This window comes from Solenopsis invicta, chromosome 10, assembly GCF_016802725.1.
Source record: "Solenopsis invicta isolate M01_SB chromosome 10, UNIL_Sinv_3.0, whole genome shotgun sequence".
Lineage (NCBI taxonomy): Eukaryota > Metazoa > Arthropoda > Insecta > Hymenoptera > Formicidae > Solenopsis > Solenopsis invicta.
The window spans coordinates 16,893,351-16,915,424 of record NC_052673.1 but is presented as its reverse complement, the minus strand read 5'-3'; the positions used below and the strand labels follow the sequence as shown (position 1 = coordinate 16,915,424).

The following is a 22,074-nucleotide window of genomic DNA, read 5'->3' as shown; positions in this document are numbered from 1 at the left end:
GGCGCAGCTGAAAGTTTAAAAAATTATGTTAGGAAAAATTCAAAAAAATGAAACATTACATACATATTTATAAAAAATATCTATAATTAAACTAATATTAATAAAAATAAAACATGTTAAAAATCTTATTTAAATTATAAAAATATATTAAAATATATTAAAATATATATAAAATTATATCAAAATATTGAGAAATTTATAAAATCACGTAATTAATTTACATAAAAAGTAAAGGTATTTTTATGTTGCAACTTAATTATTTTATTTAATAATATTTCAATTTTCAACTATGTAAAAGTTTTTTGGTTTATGAAATTATGAAAATTACTTCTTATTACAAACGATACACAAGAATCTATCACAAATAGATATAAAGAACTTATACTTCAGATATCTTTTTGGCTTTTGAATATCATTTAGACTTTGTTCCCGCTGGTTTAAAATCGATCGAAATTGTGTGAGTAGGAAATGCCAAGGTTGTGCGGATAAAATAAATAATTCAGGGCTGGGTAAGTTAATGTATATTTTTAATTAAAATAAGTTAAAGTTAATAGTTTATAAAATTGATTTAGTTACGTTAAAATTTGCAGGGACACAAATTTAACTAATCAAAAGATATGTTAATATTAAATTAACTTAATTTAAATTAAAAGTTAATTTTGAAAAGTATTTTAATCATATTAAATTAGAAATTCGTAAGATTTTAGAGTTATATTACTCAAAAACCTACTCAAAACATTTATAATATGGAATATTAAACAAATTTAATACTTTATTTGTAAATTAAATTTATATGAAATAACAAAGAAATATTGTTTTTTACGTAGAAATGCATTTTTTCTTTTATAAATTTTTTTCCTTTATATATACATAAATTTTTAACTTAGGACAAAGTTAATAAATTAAAAGTTATATGTTTCAAAAATAACTAGTTGAAGTTAAAATTTAAATAATTAAAAATTAACTATATATATGTATATATATAAATTAAGCTATTAAATTAATTTACATTGCTTGTATTGCGTACATAGAAAAGATTCGTGTAAACATAACGTAGGTAATCTATATAGACATGATCTTGAAATTTACGGCACAATGAGAAATGCCATTAATTTTTCTCAGTCATTTTGAAAAGACGGAAAGACGACCCCAGCCAGAAATGACCCATTGGATTCACGTTTAATCGACGTCGACATCGATTTAATTATAATTTCTCCCTGGGACGGGACGCGCCCTAAGAGTATCCCTGACTTTGCACCTTCGCGACCGGGCGCGATGGCGCGATTCGCTTGTGCTGAGCTTGACATTCGGCCCTTTTTAGATCTTGGGTAACTGCCATCGGATTACGATCGCTACGAATGTTTAATATCTCGTGCGACTTAGCCGAGACTTCGTCTCGTTTCACTCGCGGCGATCAGTTCGCCACCGACGAGAGCCAAGTGCGTACTCGCGACGCGACGTGATGCTTCTTCTCTCGGTTCTTCACGGATCGCGGTCCGTTTCCTCGCGATCTTTAGCGGGGCCGTGATTCTCGTAATCCTCGCAATCGATTTCCCGTCAAACTAGTCTCGATTTTCCTTAAACCTCGGCAAAATTTCGGGAGCACGTTTTCGGAATTTTTTCAAGAACTCTAAGTAGTCTGTGCTTGAGAAGCAATGGATCTATGGATTGCAACAATATTTCTAAATTACGAAACTGAGGAATTGAGAAACTACGTGAACTCGAATCGTTGATAGTTACAAATGATATCGGATGAAGCACTTTAATTATTAGTAATTTTCCGTCACAATCGATATAAGATTGTGCATCTGTGATTTCGATATTTATCAGACATGAAGAAATGAAAAGAAAGTTTTCAGTGATTTGAAAGCAACGTAGAACATACCTTTACATGTATATATACATATATATAAAAAAAAGTTTTATAAATTTTTGAAGACGCGCTAAAATCATTGTAAAAATCTAACGGCTGATACTTTTCATTTATTTAAATTTTAATGAGTGGAATAAATATTTAATTTTTCTCCGAAGATAGGAAACTAAATTGAGAAATTAATAATACGAAAGAGTCGCGAAGTCAACATTTATCGCAATCGCTAACAAAGGCCGCAAATTGATTCTTCAAATCAGCGTGCTACTCCAGCCAGTTGATTTCGTAAATCACTTAGCCGTAAGGTGACGTCGACTCGCGTAACGATCAAGATTCTCCGATCTAACGCGACGGCGCGGAAACGGTGAGCGTACATTCGTCGGCGTGTGAAAAATGGTTTTGTGCAAGGAGAAAGAAGATAACGAGTGCTCTAGTTATGATTGACAGAGTATGGTGAGTCGAAGCTAGTGGTGTCATAAATCTTGTTTTTTTTTAAATTTTTTTTAGTACATTTTGCATGGCGTCGAGAAAGAGACATTAAGGCGCGCACAAAATAAGTTACGCGAAGTTCGGAAGAAATAATAGTGGATTTACAGTGAAGACACTTGAAGAGAACGGAAATTTGTTTAGTTATAATTTATGTACTGCTTTCGCGAGGTTGTAAATATTTATCGCGCGAATTTATCTGTCCATCACGATTAACACGTAAAATATCTGACTTTACAATCGCAAATTATTGTACAAATGAGTGCAATTAATTTACTAATTAATAGTTTTACAAAACATTGTTAGAAATAATTGTGATTATTTCCGAAATGTAAGTTTGTAGATAATTTTTTTACGAAAGTATTGCTCCTTTCATTAAATATTAGTTGCTGTTCGATAATATTAACAAGAAAAGTAAGACAATATAACTTTTGGGTATTTTATATAATATAATGACACACGCAAATTTATAACTGATAATATATGTTTGCGTGTTCATTAAAGCGAACCTAGACACGACCTTGGCCAATATTCAAAATTCTGTTAAGTGGAAATATAGCGCTTCTATTGTACTCAGCTGTGTGCTAAGTAAAGTAGCTAAGCTTGAGATTAAATAATTCACTTTTTAATTTAATTAAATGTGTATTTAGCTATATCTAACTACATCTCTGGAAAAACCATGTTTAATATTTAAAAAATTAATTTCAGTGAGAATATCAATGCTTTACTTACTATTTTATTTGTAACATAATATTAATAATATGTTAATTCTACAATTTCAAATTTACGTTGAAATTTTAAATTTAATATTAGTTTTTTATACTGTGATTTTATCGATTGAAATTGTATAACATAATTGAAAACGTGGCTTACGAGTTTCTCGGGTAAATTCTAATTAAAAGCTGATAATATTTTTGCCTTTGACATAATTAAAATGAGTAATTTTATAAGTTTTTAATACACAATAATAACATTTGTATATAAATTGCATATTACTTATTTTATTTCACTTTTTCTTGCATTAAAAACATGATATTCATTATGATAAAAAACTTTTTTTAATAATTACTTCCCCAGTAAATATAAATAAATCATTACTGCCATTACAACAATATTCAATAATTAACATATAATGTTTTTAAACATGTCATATTTAACGTTGTATATAATACCCAAACGAGCAAACTTTGATCATGACCTAAAGATAATATTTTTAAATGATTTTAAAACATTTTAATGTTTCGAAAAAAATCATGTATCACATAGTTTTTTATATTATTTTAAATATTATTTTAAAACATTCCAAAAGTACACATAAAAGTGTGTTTTTTGCTTACTAGGTCCTCTTTAAAGACAACTCTAACACCGTACGTTGGAATTATTCGCAGAATCATTTTGTATAACAATTCTTATCTAATCTTGTTTCTGTATTTAAATGTCGTTATAAACCCTATCCGGATACTGAATCGTTGGCATGTAGGTACGCTTCTTCTACAAGATATACCAAATTCCGCATTTCGTCAAAGGCCATGGTTCTCGTCTCGGATATTTTCGTTAAGGTCACGTAGAAATATAGCGCGACAGTCAGACGATCCGTCAGACACGGCGACGACGTGCCGCATACGCGTATTATTAACGGCGTCATCGTGTTCGCATTAGTTGCGGTATGAGTGATGTCTAAGGATGAAGCTACTACATTGTGATGATATTCATTTCGAATGCGGTATGCAAACGAATCGTCTACTGTAGCGTGTAATACTTTATGCAATACCTTGCCAATTGAGAGATGCCACACGTGCCGATAAAGACGGCAATTTCGGAGAGGAGATGTGAAAGGAAAATATGCACAATATATCATCAGATCTAAAATCGTCTGCAGTGAAACGTTAAGCTATTATGCAGAATGCTCTTACTCTGCAGAGAATACAACCAAGTGTACCCCTCCGATTTCAATAAGCTTTTTGTATGTCGAAGTATATATCAAAATAAGAGACACGTATTATAAATGCATTCGTTAAAGTGAGAAACATTTTTTTGACAAAAGCTGATTATTTTTATTCGGAGCGAATATCGTTGAAACTATAAAAAATAAAAAAATGTTTCAAATAAAAGTTATATGGTTTTAAGAGTACTTTATGATAATAATAAAATTTTTTCATTAAAAAGATTTGTTAAATTAAATTATTTTTAAAAAAATTATTGTTATTTATATTTTCGTATCAAAAGAAAGTAACTGTTTTTTTTCCAAAGGAATATTTCACTTGTTCGTAGAATTACTTATTCATATTTAAAGCAATTCTTTAAAAAAGGAAGAAAAAAAAGATAATGATAAAATTGCAAGAACAATGGATGGATCGTTTTCCTATATACTTGAAACGTTTCAGAAGTCAAATAATAACAAGTAAAGTGCCAAGCACTTCTGGCTGCACCTCGAGATGCATCTTCGAAGTGTCGATCGACAAAGTGCATACTAAAGTAAGGCCGCAAAGGTCGCGCGCCCGGAAATCTCGTGCAAATAGTGTGTTTACCCAGACACTTCGTGGTTACATCGACATCCAAAGTTATATTTACCACTGCATTACTGGCGCGATTCCCGAGACGTATTACAACTAGACATTATTTACGATGAAAGGGAGAGAAAAAAAAAGGATGCAGTCACCCCGATATATTCTCGTGTTCGCCGTTTGGCAATGACGTCTCGCTTGTGACGCGTCCAACCATTTTTAGTGTCACATCGGTGCAATCTGAAACTCTGTGCTGCTCATAACTATGACGAAATATTATGCATATAAAGCGTCGGAAATCGTACGACACATCCCAAGCCCGTAGTCCTAATGAAATGGAGCTTAATTAGAATTAAATTGACACAAATATAAATCACGTATCTTTTTCAAGTATGTGAAATATACTCTTGTTATATTTATATATTTGTGACAGTGTTTTGATTATTTATATATTTATTAAATTGCAGCAATCTTGAAAGAGATAATTTTATTGATTATTCAGTTTATTCTCGTTGAGTCCGTTCTACCGCAAATTACGATGTTTCTGATTATTTGTATAGCATAGAAATATAGACGGACGAATCTAGGCCTAGATCATTCCATTTTTAGTCAGCCTTTCGCGTTCCGCGAGATATTTCTGGCGAATGATGCGATCGCGGGTGCCGCGACGTGTCATCGCGACGATTTTACATCCGCGAGATTATCCTCAGCAAATTTCTCTTTAGTGGATCTGTCTTTTCCGGATCTCTTTGTTTGAAAAGTTTAGCGCCGCCAACGATTATAAATCGACTCTTAAATTGCAGACAAGATTAAAATTAAAAGCGAAACATATGCGGATTTCGCGGAAAAGTGGCAGAACTACGTTTTACAAGTTAATTGTTCATTGCCACAAGCTACGAGATGACAAAACACATCTCACCCTGCACAGGACATAAAAGCGCTGAAATAGTTTAGACATTGGCAAAATTTGATGTTTGCGTAAACGTCGCGTGTAGCAGATAACCGCAAATTTTCATAATAATATACTATAACGGTACAATGTACTGCAATGTAATCCAACTCTTTCGAGTTATTATATTCATTAATTTGTAAATTGTTTATCTGTTTGATTTGACGTTACTATAGTTAAAAATTGATTCAATCCTCAGTGTATATGTGATAATAAAATTAGAAAATATAGAATTATATGTGAAAAATAAAGAATCTGATAGAAGGCGCGCTATCTATGCTAATAGTCAACAGAAAAATCAATTTTCTCATGACAGTGATTTAGCGACAGCTCGAAATAAACTATATCTATATCTTGCACCAGAATACGAGCCCATTTCGATATGCAATAGTCTACCTTAAAATAGAGACTGCATAGGAGAAATGCGCAAAATAAAATTCTTAAATGTTTGCGTATCGAGATTTGTCTTGCATGTCTTTCCCATTGTCTACTATTTCGCTCTATATACATTAATTTATGCAAATAATTATTAACTAAAAACGTTAATTTATTAATGCATCATTAAAAGAAATAGATTTGGATATTCTGAGAAAAATTTTCACAGCTTTGTACACTACTCTTTACCTAACATAAAATAAAGACTGAACACATGACGTGATTTGCAACTGTAGTACAATTTTTCTCTCAGGTTCGACAGACGAAAACTTCTAGAAGTATGAGTAACAACGTGCTCGCCAGCGCGTTGTTCTCGAGAAGAAACTGGCACGGTGTTCCTGAATGGATAAAAAATGACGGTCTCTTATCAGTACGAGGTCGCCAGTTCCACCAGCGGTGGATTCACCAGGCTCCTGCTTATGTGGCGCGGTTCCCTCTACAAGCTCATCTACAGGGAATTGCTACTCTATCTGATACTCTTCGGTATCTTGTCTGCGCTATATCGTCACGTCTTCACAACAGAGCAAAAAAGGTGGACTTTTTAATGCTTCAAAGCTTTAAATATACATATACAATATATAAATCTAGAGATTATAACATAGAAGGCATATTATTTTGATATTTATTAATTTTTATAAAAAAAAATAAATTAGACAAATGATTAAATTTCTTCTAATGTTAATTAATTTGCATATGTTTAATTATTATCTATTTTCTTTTGAAACTTGATAATTTTTTCTTTTTTTTATTGATTGTCAAGGGTTGTTTACGACATACTTATGATATTTTATAGGGAATTCGAGCAAATTGTCATCTACTGCGACTGCTTAATCAAACTAATCCCGCTGAGTTTCGTGCTTGGATTTTATGTATCCTACGTGGCACAGAGATGGTGGAAGCAATACACAGCGATACCGTGGCCCGACAAGTGAGTTTAGAAACAATTATCAAACAATGTTTAATTAAATCTCTCATTAAACATTTTTGACAATAGAAAATAATATAATTTCCTTCTTTTTTAAATAAAACTTGAAAAATAATGTCAAGAGCTAATTGTCGAAAATAAAAAATGTAAAACCTCTTTCTTTTTAGCTTTTTCATAAATGCCTCACTTCTTCCTCATTTCTTTTCTCCTTTCGCAGAGTGATGCATCTCGTGGCACTCTACGTCACTGGGAACGACGATTACAGTCGAATGTTGCGCAGGGCGTTGATGCGTTACCTAAACCTCTCGCTAATACTCGTCCTACGTTCCATAAGCTCGGCGGTGAAGAGAAGATTTCCCACTCTCGACCACGTCGTTGATTCCGGTAAATCGCTCTACCGGGATCGTTATTGTCGGGGGGCAATTAAAAATTAACGAGCTTGTTGCAGGCTTCATGACCGCACTGGAGCTCCAATTGTATCAATCGGTGCCGAGTGTCGAGTTTAACACCTATTGGATACCGTGCACATGGTTCATTAATCTTCTCAAGGAGGCACGCAAGAACCATCGGATATCCGATGCGCAAGGTTTAAAGCTAATAATGGAGGTGCGAGTGAACTCCACGTGTTCTTCTTTCGATCTCTATGTTCATCATTTAAAACTTAACAAAAATCTTTTTTATTAAGAAACGGAAAAACAAAGTTTTTTCTAGATGTGAACAGTAGCTTAGAAACACAGATATAATGCTCTGTTAAAGTTAGTGTTGTTAAAACGAAAGAAATTAAAATCATCTAAAATTGCTCGCTCTATCATTTATTTTTTTCTTAGAAATTACGATAAAAATATTATAAATAATTATTTACGTTATCGTATTCTTTTGAAGACAATCACTAGAATATGATATAGTACGATTGTATACTGATAACCAGAAAATCAATCGTTCGGTTTGAGAAATAATCAGATTTTATAGGCAGTCGCGACGCGGCGAATTGATATACGGCTGATTTGAAATACGTCGTAAACCGTGTAGCAGCCTATCAACTACGTTTTTATATTTTCTGCGATTAGGCACGCGTGTCTCAAACGCATTATGCGCTCGCACGAATATCTTAATCGGAGATTGCTTGAGATAATATTTTTTCACGCGGGTTTAAAATTAAAAGAAACAAGCAAAAGATCAATCAATAACATGTAAAGAACGCATAAATAAAACAGCGAGCAGTGATACACCTAAGAAAATTTCGAAAAAAAGAAGCAAATATATACCATTTCTTTTTGCTTTGCTTTTACAGTCTGTTACAACTCAATATCGCTTATTCGGACATTGTAATTAATTAAATCTTTTCCAGAAACATAATCATTTAATCAAACTAATTAATCGGTGTAAAATCTCTGTGGTGCTCTATAAGGCACCTACAAATCAATCTTTGATTTGTAGGAATTTAATGAGTTTCGAACGAAGTGCGGTCTCTTGTGGAGCTACGATTGGGTGTCAATCCCTTTGGTGTACACCCAAGTGGTGACACTTGTCACTTACAGTTTCTTCGCGGTCGCTCTAATTGGCCGACAGTACATCGAGTGCGAACAGAGGCAATTCCAATTGAAAATAGACAAATATGTGCCCATTTTTACGATTCTGCAGTTCTTCTTCTTTATGGGACTGTTAAAGGTTGCCGAACAGCTGATAAATCCTTTCGGTGATGATGATGAGGATTTCGAGCTGAACTGGCTGATCGATCGTCATACTAAGGTAGGAGATCGATTAACATTGGTTTAGACAAATTTAAGGAAACTATGGAACATGTTTACTTATGCGTGTATATCAGGTATCGTATCTCGGAGTGGATACGCTGATGAATCGATGTCCGCCGCTCGTTAAAGACATATACTACGATTCTGAAAACGTGAGCCTGCCGTATACAGAAGCGGCTGCGGCGTACAAGAAGGAGACCTATCGTGGTAGCGTGGCGAATATGACGTTAGTATATACATGCGTAGTTTATTGTAATAGTTATTTTAATTCAAAATGAATTCGTAATTTATATGATGCGATTTTAATTGCAAAATTGTTTCTAAAAATCCCGCAAATTATGAATTTTCGGAAAGATTTGTAAAGTCCAAGATGAAATGTGAAAACTTTGAACGCTATGTTCTGTAATAATTTTAGAGTACCTGAAGAAAAACAGATGATGTTCTTGCCCGGAATTTTGGAAGAGGAGGAGGAATGCACGACAATTCTGACGCCTCGTACTTCCACCGCCAGTTTAGCGAACCCGAATGATAGTCCAGTAAACGAAAGGCGGTAAGGTTGTAAGGGTGCACGTTGATGTACCCTAATTCTTATTATAAATTGAAATTTCGATAAATAACTACAGTTATTTTGAAAACAAAGAGTTATAAATGTTCTCTGCACTTTTTTAACGTGTTTTCTTGTCAAATTATAAATAATATGTATAAATATTTTTTTTTAATAAAAAAATGACATAAAATTATGCAAATTAAAAATATATTGTATGAAGTATCGACTTAAAAATTTTTTTCGTGTAAGGAAGTCAGTACTCGCATACGTAAGATATTTCAAAGTTTCTCTCGAGGTTTCTCTTCTCTCTCGTTTCACTATCAAGACAAACTAGTTTCGAGGAACTCTATTAAGTTAGACTCGTTTGTTTCAGCCAGATCAGCGGGTCCCCTTCAACATCTGCGAAGATGGCTCGCAATTGTTCCGAAACGGTTGTGCAGCTGGATAGTCACGAACAACCGCCGGCCGAAACGGAGCAGCGACGGGTAATAGTCGAGGCCGTCCGGAAGTTCTCTTCCTTGGCGAAGAGCTCGACGTCTCGCGCCGGAAAACCCTTCTTTCCGGTTTTGACGAAATCGCCCAAGCCAGTGCTGAGTCCTTGGCCGAGCGCGATAAATATCTCGTATCCCGTTCAAATACCCACGTCTATTCCTACGTCGGCTGTCATCGAGACCGAAGGCCCCTGGAGGAAGGATTCGTTCAGGAGCCTCCAGGCTCGTCGGCTCTCCCAGGAGGATTCCGAGGGACGACCTAGCGTCTCGTCGCAGGGCGAGAAGAATCAGGAAGGCGCCATAAACTCGGCGTTCGTCGAGTGGAAGGTAGATGATATATCGGACATCTGCGATTGCGACGATGGGAAAGAAGGTGACGATTGCTCGTGCTCTGACCCTTCGCACCAGTCTCAAAGCAGACATGTTTCTTGTCAACTATCGTCGACCCCAGAAACGATTGATATGTCCGTGATCGGCGGCGAACCAAGTCATTTGAGCATCCAGAGTTCTCCGAAGTACCTGATGGTTAGAGATCGATGGAGAGACCGATCGGTCAGCGATTCCAGAAAGAAGAAGGGTATCCATTGGCCATCAAAGCTGTCTGGTAAATCAAAGTTCCGCAGAAGAACCACCGACAGCGTACCTACAGTGGGCGAGATCCTGAATCAAGCCCGGAGTTCGCCGAATTTGAAGAATTTAGAGGAGCAAGAGAAGATCGTGCAAAGTGTCAAAGCTGAACCTCCTTGTGAGCAAGAGGAAGTTTCCAAGTTATAAATAATGTATTTCGCAAACAATATTTCCGTATCTAAATAGAGAACTTATGATAATCTTAAAGAAATTTTACTAGCTTTTCGTAGAAAAATTACGTTTCTGCTGAACTCTTTTTGATTAATATATTTATTTAAAAAGTTATCAAAAGTTATAATAATAGATAATGAATATTCTGTTTGGTAACCAGTGACCATAAAATGTTCTGTCTACATTGGTTTAACTTAATTATAACTGTGAGCAAGTATCAGCGCGCATTCAAGCGTTACGAATACTTATGTAAATACTGTAAATAATATATTATAGAATTCTGTAAATATTACATATATTATAGAATTTAAAATGTATTTCGTCATAGAAATAAAATAATTATATAATTATGTATTTTTGGAAAAATTTATTTATGACGAATATAAAATTTAAAAAATTATGTTTAAGTTTTATTAACATAAATTTTGCTGACATTGTGGTACAAGATTTAATGTTTAAAATTCAATTTAAAAAGTTTTCAATATTAATTATATTTTTTTAATTAAAAATTTAAATATTTCCAATACACAATTAATTTTTGTAAGTTTGCGACTTAAAATTAGAAATTTTGAAATCTTGACATTTAAAATTAAAAAATATTGAGATTTGTAATTTCTACAAATAAAAGAAATTTTAATTGTTGTAATTCTTTAAAATAGTATCGTCGATATGTTATCTTATTCTGGAAAGGACGGACAACACATATGTATAACGGGAAACGCGCAGCACAGATAGCGCTTAAGTTGCAACGACTTGAAGCAAACGTTTAACGTTTGCCTGCGTTTGCCTCTCTTCGGCGATAAACTGACTGGACATGATCTCAACTAACCTCAACGTACTTATCATAATGTTTTTCTAATTAATGTTAACCGAACACTATTTTTCAATTTGCAATAGTGTGGATAGAAGGACAATAACATAACGTTCGACGAAATATCAGAAGTTTTATTGTAAAATCTGCAACACTCGTCTATTACCGAGCATTACGGAGCCAATTCATAATCAAAATCCTCGTACTTTTTTACCGGTTTTTTAGCATCGCAGCTTCAAAAAATGAATATAGTGTGCGTGATATGCAGTGACTTGTTGACACCATCCGAAGATGTTTTCCACACACCATGTGGACATATTTTCCACTATCCATGCTTGATACAATGGCTTGAAAGGTAATTTGGATATCGTACCTAAGATTTCTGCAGTTAGCTTTATTTAAAATTGTTTCAGATCAAAGACATGTCCACAATGTAGAGAAAAGACAACAGAGGCTAAAATACATAGGATATATTTTAATTTTTCAAACAACGACACTATCAAGGAAGATGCTACGTGTTTACAACAGAAACTCGATAATTTGACTTTTCAGGTACGGCTAAAAGACAAGAATATAAGCAATCTTACAGAGTCCAATGAAAAGTTGGAGAAGATGACAACTGGATTAAGACAAGAAGTTCGGAAAATTGAAAGTGAAATGAATGGCAAAAATAGTGCAATTCATGCACTTAAAGAGCAAATCAAATTTTATAAACAGAGATGTTTAGACACAGAGAGCTATGTAAGAGAGAATGAATGTCTGAAGAAACGTCTTGACAATTTAAAAAAGTAATAATTTTTTTTATGAGGTAGAAAAGTATCATTTTCAAGCTTAAAATTAATCTTATAATTAAATGTTGATTTTACAGTATACAAAATCTCATTGATCTTTCTATAGACGAAGTGGACGATGCAATTATGATGACAAGTGACTGTTCCAAACTTGTAACATATATATCAGTATTAAAAAGGTAATTTATGTAATATAAAATTTTCTTTATTATAATGGTTTGTATTTTTGAAACCCAACAACTTAACAAATATAAGTTAGAGGAGAAGAGAGTATTATGGCTACTGTTGACAATGATGTGACTATCCCTGTTATCTCTGTTATTAGGTATTCTAACAATTGCTTCTGGAGTTATTCGTTTATTAGTTCGCCGTTTTTTAGTGATGCTAGTATGCCAAAATATAATAATTGACAATTGTTATAAAGCATTTTTAGTTTTGAGCACTTGTAAACTTTTTCAAGGTACACCTTTTAATCTTTAATTACACATACTTCCTCATTACTCTTAAACTTGAGTGTATTATCACACGAATGTACATACACTCGAGTGTTTTCTTGTTATTTAACTGTTTATTTGACTGTACACATTTTTGAGTTATACAAAGTTAAAACAATAACATGGAATTTTATTAATACGTTTTTTTAAGAGAAATTTTATATCGAAATATTTCTTCAATAAATCGATTGTCATTCTAGAGAGGACTGTCTAGGAACATTAGAAACATCATTTTATGCATGTTGTTTAATATTAAACAGGGATAAAATGATATTTCTAATGAAATTTCTAAAGTTTCTGAACGCAGGAAAATTTTAAATTAGGAAAATTCTAAACAATGGAAAATTAAAAATAATTAAAAATATAATTTTATAACAAGGCTCTTTGTTTCTTTTAAACTAAACTAACTTTTTTTAATTATTTGTTATAGATAGCCATATTACAATCACTTTTTTTCTTTTACTGATTACGTAGTGCATTAGATTTTTATAAATCACATTCTAAATAATAAATATTTCATTACTTTGAGTCTAGAATCTGTAAAACGACACTTTGATGAATGTAATCGTTCAAGTTTCAATAGAAAATATTAATTATAAATAAACTTATTTAATAAAATAAAAATGGGTGTCATATTACCTGTTCTCTTCTATTATTTTATATAAAAATTATACATTATATGTATAATTGTAATACTATATATATATATATATATATATATATATATATATATATATATATATATATATAGGCAATATAATATTATAAACTTAATTGTATTTTTCAGAGAACTGGCAGTTATGTCCAGGAAAAGCAAAGAAATTAGAGAAAAATATAAAAAACTGCATCTAGAAAATTTAAACATTTCTACAGAAAATAAAATGTTGGTAGAAGAACGTGTTAAACGAAGGTATATAACATTATTAAATTATTATTTTTCTAGAATTATTAGTTTCCTTATTTTGTATTATCATTACATATTTTTAGAGAATTAGAAAAGCAAGTAATAAACTGTGAAAGTGAGAAAATAGCTTTGCAAACGCAGCTTCTGGAGATGCAGAAAGAGGAACGCAAATGCATCTGTAATAAAGCATCTAAAATATCTTTGGAAAGTCAAGACAGCTTACAAGTGGAACATGATAGAAAATCTGATATAGCAATAAATGATTCTGTGCTAGATCTTGAACATACTTTAAAACTTGAAAAGGATGACAATTGGATAAATTCAGTAAGTAAACTACAAATCTATTGCGGTTAGTTACAAATTTATTGCAGTAAAGTTCATGTTAGATATATCAATACTGGAAATATGTGTTGTTATAGTCTAACACTGAGAATTTCCAACGAAGTGTGCCTATAAAGTCATCATATTATCTGGTGAAAAACGGGATTAAAAGACAGGCATCTAATAACAGTTTACAAGTACCTCCCATACTGATGAAAAAGTCGAGATTTAATCAACCGACACAAGTAAGACATTTTGTACTTGTATTTAATATAGTGATATATTTGTATGTCACAATTTTCACAATTTTCTTACATTTATTTTAGAAGACTGCCAGTGGTAGTGGTATGAGTTTTGATGGCTTTGGAGGACATGCCAAATATGATCAATTTCCTAATCCAATTAGTAGTTCACACGTTAAAAAAATTAGAGAAATTAGAGAAATTCGAGATGCTTTAAAAACAAAACAACTGAAACTTAATGCAGGTAATAATCAGTCACTCATTGATTTATTGATGATATATGATATATGATATATGATATATATGATAATAATAATATAATATGATGCTTAAATGATATAAAGCAAATTTATGATCAAGTAAACAGATTAGTATTTTTTCTAATCTACAACTAAAATTGTACATTTCTCTTATTTGAGAAAAATAGATCTGTAAGATAATCGCATTTTAGATTTTAAAATTTATTTTTTTATTGCATTGTCTAAAATTCAATTTTGTAATAAATATTTTTATATGAAATCATTAAAATAATTATTTTTAATCTTGTGTGTGTGTGTGTTGTGTGCGTGTGTGTGTGTGTACATTACATTTTGTAGCATGTAAATATCTATTAAATCGTCTATTAAATTTATTTGATCCTTCGCTATTTCATAATATATATATATATATATATATATATGCACTATAGTAATTAGTAATATATATATATATATATATATATATGCACTATAGTAATTAGTATCTTCCACAAAAATAAAGATAGTAACTTCTTTCTAGACTCATTTTAAAGATAAAGAACAGGATTCTTCAGAAAAAAGTCAACAATCTTAGGAATTTCCCTCCTTGATTAGCATATTGCATCAAAAATTTGTAAAATAGGATAAAAGTGTATATCTTCCACAAAAATTAAGATAGCGAGTTTTTTTCGGGTTTATTTCGAAGGTCATTGTAAGAGCTATTTATAAAAAAAAAAAAAAAAAAAATGAAAGGGTTAAATGATGTTCAATCTTTTACGTGAGGACTTTTACACAAAGAAAAGTAGTGAAAATAAATCAGTTTCGAAAAGATCTCGATGTGTGACATGTTGAAATAATTAATTTTAAATTGGAACGTGTATGCAAAATCTGCTATTTTAGAGAATACGTGTATAAATTCCAATTTCCAATTATGCCTGTGCAAGAGAAATCTTTCTTTCAATGTTTGAAAAAATAAAATTGTTAAACATAATCATGAATTATATATGATATCCATTGTGATTCTGCAAATATAGACAAGTTAAAAAGAATTAATAGAAAAATTTCCTTATTAAATCAAAAGAGAAAAGAACAAAGTTGTACTTTATATAGATTAAATCTTATTGGAAAATTTGTACATTATTTTTAAGAGAAGTATTATTAAAAGAACAAAGTTTTACATTCTATCAGTGGAATGTAAAAATAATTTGTTTTGTTTTTATTTTTTGTTTAGTAAAAGAACAGGAGAGAATTCACAGAGTTTAGAAGCGATTCCCGGCTTTGAAGATAGCGAGTGCAATTTTACAGAATTAATTTCTCTTCGCGGAAGGCAGTTCCTTTCAATTCACCTACTTTCTGCCGCGGAACCAGCAACGGCCACTGGAAATTTGTTGCAATAGAAAGCGGCCTCTCGGCTTTCGGCAAAAGGATTAATCGTTTCCCGATTCCGTCCTTTGTAGTTGCGTCGAGGACGCACAGCAGGAATGCACACTGACCATTCGCGCTACGTCCTCTGCGTGTTGCCGATCGATTCGGGCTTGTCCGTGCTTGTTCGTTTCGTACCCGCCACAGCCTCCGCACCGTTTCGATCAGATCGTCGAGAGAGACTTGATTGTCGCCGTCAAAGTTTGGAAATGAAGATGATCAACGGTGATCACTGTTTGCGTTCGCGCACTCGAAACGAACGAGTACGCGCGTATGCGTAACAATGTTGACGAATAAAATTGATATATCCAAAGATAGAACCAGAAATTATTGTAGAATGAGAATTATCTTACGATTTATCTTGTTAAAAATTGCTCGATATTGATTTTAATTGATTTAAAATTCGCATTTTTTAAGACAAATTCCAAATAATTTTTAATATTGGACTGAGTAATTATTGCATTTGTTTGATTAGAATTATATTACTTTTAATAAAACTTGGAAAATATTATTTTAATTTTTTGTGTAGTAAAAAATTAATAAACACATTTAAAATAAGAAATTGATATTGTCGGTCGATATAAAAGTTTTTTTTTTTTAAATGCTACAGATATGCAATAATTACTGTTATATTATGCAGATTCATTTACCGTCAAACTGTGCGTCACTCGATAAAACAAACGATATTTATTATTAACCAAGGAAATAAATTTGAAATTGAAATAACGAAAACTAGAGTATCTCTAAAATTTGACTGAAGATTGCGTAAAATGACACTTTCCATACTGCATAACACGATCCAATTTATCTGAATGAAGTCGCAGTTGCATCGGCAAATTGCTGCGAGAGCGCGTTTCCATTTCTACAGTAATTGACGTGGCTCCGTGAAATTAAACGATCCCGATTAACGAAATCGACTGCAAACCGCCGTTTACCATTATGCGAATGTTCGACAACACTCGACAAACTTGTATCCTTTGCACATTATCATAATTACAATGCATTGTATTGGAGCGCTTTGATTAATTAAATCAAACTATTTGCGATATTTACAAAGTGAAAGCCACAATAAACTTTTTAAAAAGCCCTTAAGTCAAACAATTACATTTTGTCCAAGGCGTTTTATGGAGAGATTGGATGAAAAGTATATATTTCCAAAAAGCCGCTGTCGAGACATTTCTGCGTCCTTCCTTCCTTCCTTTCCCTTCCCTAGCAAACAATAGAGTTTTGTAATTATGTTTTTGACGACTGAAGCATTGTTCGCGAGTATATGTTTAATGAGCGTACAGGATTGGCGCATGGCAAATATTTGCCAGGACGAAAGTTAGAATTCCACATATGTACACACATAAAAACCTGCGGATGTAGATTCAATTGTGTCTACGAGCTTACCGAAAATTTCAAAAGCCCATATAGCCCCGAACGCCCCATGGACAATTCGCGGAGAATGCCGAGCAGGGGTCGAGGGTGTCCTCGAAGTTCAAATGTCCGTCCTGTCTCGATGAGAATACGCGATATATCGCGCCACGAAATGGACTGTATTGAAAATATCACACCCTCTGTATTTTATGATCTGTTGTCTTTCTTGAAGGGGACGAATCCGATTCGCGCTAGGGAATCAGAATATTCGAGTCACTATTTTTCGTTTGAAAACTTTGGATTAACTCCCACACATACAATTTCTGTCTTGTTAAATGCAGTTAAAGAAATGTGTTAAAATATATAGAATTTTAAAATAATTGTAAATTAAATCAAAATAATTAATGTTGCATTCAATAAGGACCGTTATCTTGAGATAGCCTGTATAATATTTGAAAAATGCAATATGTTTCGTTCCTCGTATCGCAGTTAATCATCGCTTCGTGTAAATAACAAAATTTCTAGCTCGCAGGAAAAAAATAGTAGCCAGCTTACCATCGCTTAAGAAGGATTTATTGCTGCGCAATATACGCGATGTTCATAGGTAACGAAAACGTTGTGTGCCGTGATAATCCAATGCTCTTTGCTATCGGAACTTTTTAATACCGTTCTTTCAAAACGCGATTTTAATTCAGTTATAAAATGACTAAATAACAAATATATTCCGCATATCATACCAGATACTAATAATAAAGTAATAGTAAAATTCACATCTTACGCGAATGTGGCGATGTATTTTCCTCTTTTACACATAGATAATTTTTTAACTTAGAAAAAAGTTAATGCTTGTGTTTCAAAGATTACTAGTTAAAAACTATATTAACTAGTTTAAAACTAAATTAAGAAAATTATTAACTTTTAACTTTTTAACTAGCTACCACTCAACTCTGATTAGGAGTTATATTTATTTGGACATAAATAAAACACAAAAGATAGAAACTATAAAACGATTTGCATATTCATGAAACAATTGTATTTTATTAAAAAGTATCTTGCTAAAGAATTAACGAGATTTTCAATAAATTTTTAAATTACTTTTAGAATATATACTTTCCAAATTGCTTATTGACGTATACATGCATGCATTGGCGCAATTTCACTCTTGCTTAAGTGCGTCGACTCGACGTACTCGTCGAGGGTCTCCTCTAAAATGGAGTTCTCGTTAGAATCCGTATTAGCCATGAAAACACAATTTTGATTTAATCGTCGAAATAGGGCCAAGCGGCCAGTCTAACTGACAGATATCGTATTAGCGATAACGCGTTATCATTTCAATATGCGGCTATGAAAAAGAGCCGATATCGGTGCTATCAATTTTACGCGGGAGCACTTAACCGCCTAACGACGGTAGCGTTTACAGTTACATTGTAGCATCAATTTAACGATCGTAGTTACAATCCAGATATTTTATATTGATAAAATTTTACAGCTAGCTGGATAAACATTATTAATTTTGCAATTACAATTAAAATGGAAATAAAAACTTGTTAATGAAACAATTTTTATTGAGTGTCTCTTTTTCGTTTTGCCTGTAGCTCTGTCACTTTTAATTTGTTTATACGTTCTTTACGATAATATTTTTATTATGAAAAATTCATTTACAGATTTGTTTAGAAATATTTCAATTTGTACAAGGCAACTTGTATAAGTGAGTACGCTGGCTATTTGTTGAGCTTCATGGCTTGCGCGCGCGGAGTTTATTAATCATTTCTGCTCGTCGGCCGCTGAAATAATAATCTGCTGACGATCAATTTCGCGACGGCGGCGTTTTAATTAGTTATTTAACTAGCCGCCTGTATGCTCCCCGGGTTCATTACCGCGTCTTGAGACAAATGCATATTCACGACGAACGTAAATAAGCGCGTGGGGCGGAGATTTATATACGCTCAAGATACGTTCGCGCTCTTTCTCTCTCTCTCTCTCTCTCTCTCTCTCTCTGTTGCGGCGAAGAGACCGTTTAGAATTAAGCGGTGCCGTGCGGTGTGCGCAAACGTTTAAACCGATTACACGTGGAACGCGTGGAATTTCACGTACGAGCTTTAATTAGATCGTCAGCGCCGGTGGCGCGGCGGCGGTGAGGCGATCGTTGATTGGAAAACGTACGAAAATCGCGCGATCGTCGAGCGGATGAGGCATTCGTTGTGAGAAGCGCGTTTCTCAACGAGAGACCGATTTCTCCGCGATCCGTGAAATTGCGCTCGCTATCAGAGCTTGATTAATACCGCGGCTGAGTACCGAAGACACGCGGGTTAACCGAAGTCGCGTAACCGTAGACATTCAACTCGCGATCTCGAGTGGTCCGCAACCACGCTCGCGACGTTTGTCTTGTTTAAGTGAAATGCCAGGAATCTCGTTCCCGTTCTCAGTCTCTCACTTACGCAACATCGGGGATGGATATTGTCTCTCTCTCTCTTAAAGAACAAAGATCGAGAAATGAATGAATAATCGCATAGAACGTTTCGAAGTCTCTCTGATTCTCTTTGCGCTACGTAGTATCTCATGCGGAAAGTTTCTCGGTCGCGATTATTCATAAAACATCACCGCGATGCGCGTTATTAGAGACCAAATATCAAATTGTCGATTGACGATTATCCGTGGACGCGCGACAATGACATTCGCGGCACGATTCCGACGTATAGCGACGCTGATTGCGGTATTGCATCACATATCGTATCTCGTATCGGGGGAAAGTGAGGGAAAGAACGAGAGTGATCTCTATAAAACAATTAGTTTCTATACGAGAATCGTCTGCGATCAAGAAGCATTCTAGTTTAGAGCGCGAAAAAAATTTACTTATTTTGGGGATTTTTTTAAACAAAATTACTATACACATATTTTTCTACACTGAGAACAATTTTTTTAAATAAAAAGAATACATTTTCTTAAAACTATATATTTTTATGCAAGTATTTGTTTATTCTGTTTAAGTAAAAATATTTACTTTTAAGTAAATAGACACATTACCTTAAGTATATAATTTCGCATTTTTACATTTTTTTACATTTAAATAATTATTTAAAATAAATTAATAATATTATTAAACTTAATTAAATTGTTTTCTTAAATTAAAAAATCCGATTATCTTGAATATAAAAATATAATCTAACAATAAATATTTTTAGAATTGCAAGAAAAAATTATTTCTTCATTTTATTTGCATAGATATTTCAATTAGGAAATATTTTACTTGATTGCAAGTTAAATAAGCTATTAAAATTCATTGAGTAAATAATTTTTTTTTAAATTCTTTAAAAAAATTCAGAAAAATAGGTTACTTTTTTAGTCTTTGGACTAGAATATTACTTTAAGCGCCGGCTGACGATCTCTGGCTGACGATCACGGCGAGCACAATGCGACACAATCTGGCGTGTTCGGCCACCGCGCAAAGTCGCGCGGCATTCACGCCGTCAACGGAATTACGAGCGTGTCGCGTCGTTGCATACGTAATTGGGCGTTGCATCGCGTTGCGTCGCGTTACCTCCTCTAATGCATATTCGTTCTATCATCGATTTTGCAATTTTCGGGAAAAACAGCGGATTGCGCAACGGATCAGGAACACACGTGGGGAGGGAGGCTGCCCGGTCGATTTTCGAGAGTCGTGGCTCGTTCGTCTTTTCCTCTTTTGCGCGAAATCTGTAATTTCTTTGTTGTGGAATGTCACGAAAAAAAGTCATTATGTAATTACACGAAACTCAGTCTCTGAGTGTTACTAATTAAAAAATATAAACTAAATAAAAAACCCAAGCTTGTATTAGTAATATACAATGAAACATACTAAATGAAACAGGTCGAATAATGAGCGTAATGTTCCAAGATTAAAATAAGTTTATTAAAAAAAAAGTCAAAACTAACAAATTTTGATACGTTGCATCAGATTTAATTATAATAATAAACTCGAAATTTAAACGGCAATACAAATTATAATAAAGATTATAATTAAAACTATGAACGTTTTGACTCGTTAGAGCCTTCCTCAACAATAATGAAATTTTACGACATAATAACAGTATTTATATAAAAAATGTTAGAAAACTAATAGTGAATCATTCAAAATTCAGCCATAATATATATAATTCGGTGAAAAATTCAGAGTCTACATCTATGTAAGTGTCATGTAAAAAAATAAAATCAATAAATTAGATAAATAAATAAGTCGTAATAAAAATAAATGACTCCTAGAAAACAATAAAAACCAATATTTTTATTATATTTTTATGTAATATGTAATTGTAATATAAATTTCGAGTTTATTATTGTAATTTGAATCTAATGGATGCAACGTATCAAATTTGTTGATTTTGACTTTTGTTTTTAACAAACTTATTTTAAATTTGGAACATTACGTTCGTTATTTGGCCTGTTTCATTTAATATGTTTTATTATATGTTGCTAATTGACTTTTAATTTTCTGAACGGTTTTATTTGAGAAAGAAAGATATTCTTCGTGAACGCGCGGGATGCAATAATTTCGAATAAATCAATTAAATTATTCGCGAGATCATCAAGGATTAAAAATACATTTTCGCGCAACAATTTGATGAGTTAAAATAGCAAATAGGTATGCACGATAAAACAACAATCTAATATATACATTGACACAACAAATCTCCGCCCATTCGGATAGCATCCGTTTCCACAAACTCGTGTGTTCCAATCAGCCGCTTGCGTCCGGAGTAAC

The 22,074-nt window shown here is 32.9% G+C and overlaps 3 protein-coding genes across 8 annotated transcripts; 2 read left to right on the top strand and 1 right to left on the bottom strand.

The window, feature by feature from the left end:
• Positions 1-1,388: 1,388 nt before the first annotated feature.
• On the top strand, positions 1,389-11,110 carry LOC105197803 (bestrophin-4). Of its 5 annotated transcripts, none has more exons than XM_026131657.2 (9): positions 1,389-2,323; positions 6,498-6,776; positions 7,038-7,172; positions 7,387-7,553; positions 7,618-7,775; positions 8,838-8,918; positions 8,995-9,146; positions 9,336-9,470; positions 9,841-11,110. In XM_026131657.2, exons 2-9 carry the CDS (start codon positions 6,598-6,600, stop codon positions 10,730-10,732), a joined length of 1,899 nt encoding a protein of 632 aa, XP_025987442.1. In that variant the 5' UTR covers positions 1,389-2,323; positions 6,498-6,597; the 3' UTR covers positions 10,733-11,110. The 5 variants fall into 5 exon arrangements, with proteins under 5 accessions (XP_025987442.1, XP_011162657.1, XP_039310235.1 ...); XM_011164355.3 differs by having other exon boundaries at positions 8,607-8,918; positions 9,841-10,732; XM_039454301.1 differs by lacking the exon at positions 1,389-2,323 and adding an exon at positions 2,345-2,575 and having other exon boundaries at positions 8,607-8,918; positions 9,841-10,732.
• A 412-nt stretch (positions 11,111-11,522) lies between these two features.
• Positions 11,523-17,069, top strand: LOC105206206 (E3 ubiquitin-protein ligase TRAIP-like). Of its 2 annotated transcripts, XM_039454279.1 has the most exons (8): positions 11,523-11,922; positions 11,981-12,355; positions 12,436-12,537; positions 13,640-13,762; positions 13,840-14,080; positions 14,176-14,322; positions 14,404-14,563; positions 15,787-17,069. In XM_039454279.1, exons 1-8 carry the CDS (start codon positions 11,810-11,812, stop codon positions 15,816-15,818), a joined length of 1,293 nt encoding a protein of 430 aa, XP_039310213.1. In that variant the 5' UTR covers positions 11,523-11,809; the 3' UTR covers positions 15,819-17,069. The 2 variants fall into 2 exon arrangements, with proteins under 2 accessions (XP_039310213.1, XP_039310212.1); XM_039454278.1 differs by lacking the exon at positions 15,787-17,069 and having other exon boundaries at positions 14,404-14,755.
• On the bottom strand, positions 15,849-18,697 carry LOC105197908 (neuronal calcium sensor 1-like). The gene is given in 4 exon segments (XM_039454038.1): positions 15,849-16,180; positions 17,370-17,394; positions 17,396-17,513; positions 18,460-18,697. Coding segments are annotated over 4 exon segments (588 nt in total). The 5' UTR covers positions 18,579-18,697; the 3' UTR covers positions 15,849-15,854.
• Between the last annotated feature and the right edge of the window lie 3,377 nt (positions 18,698-22,074).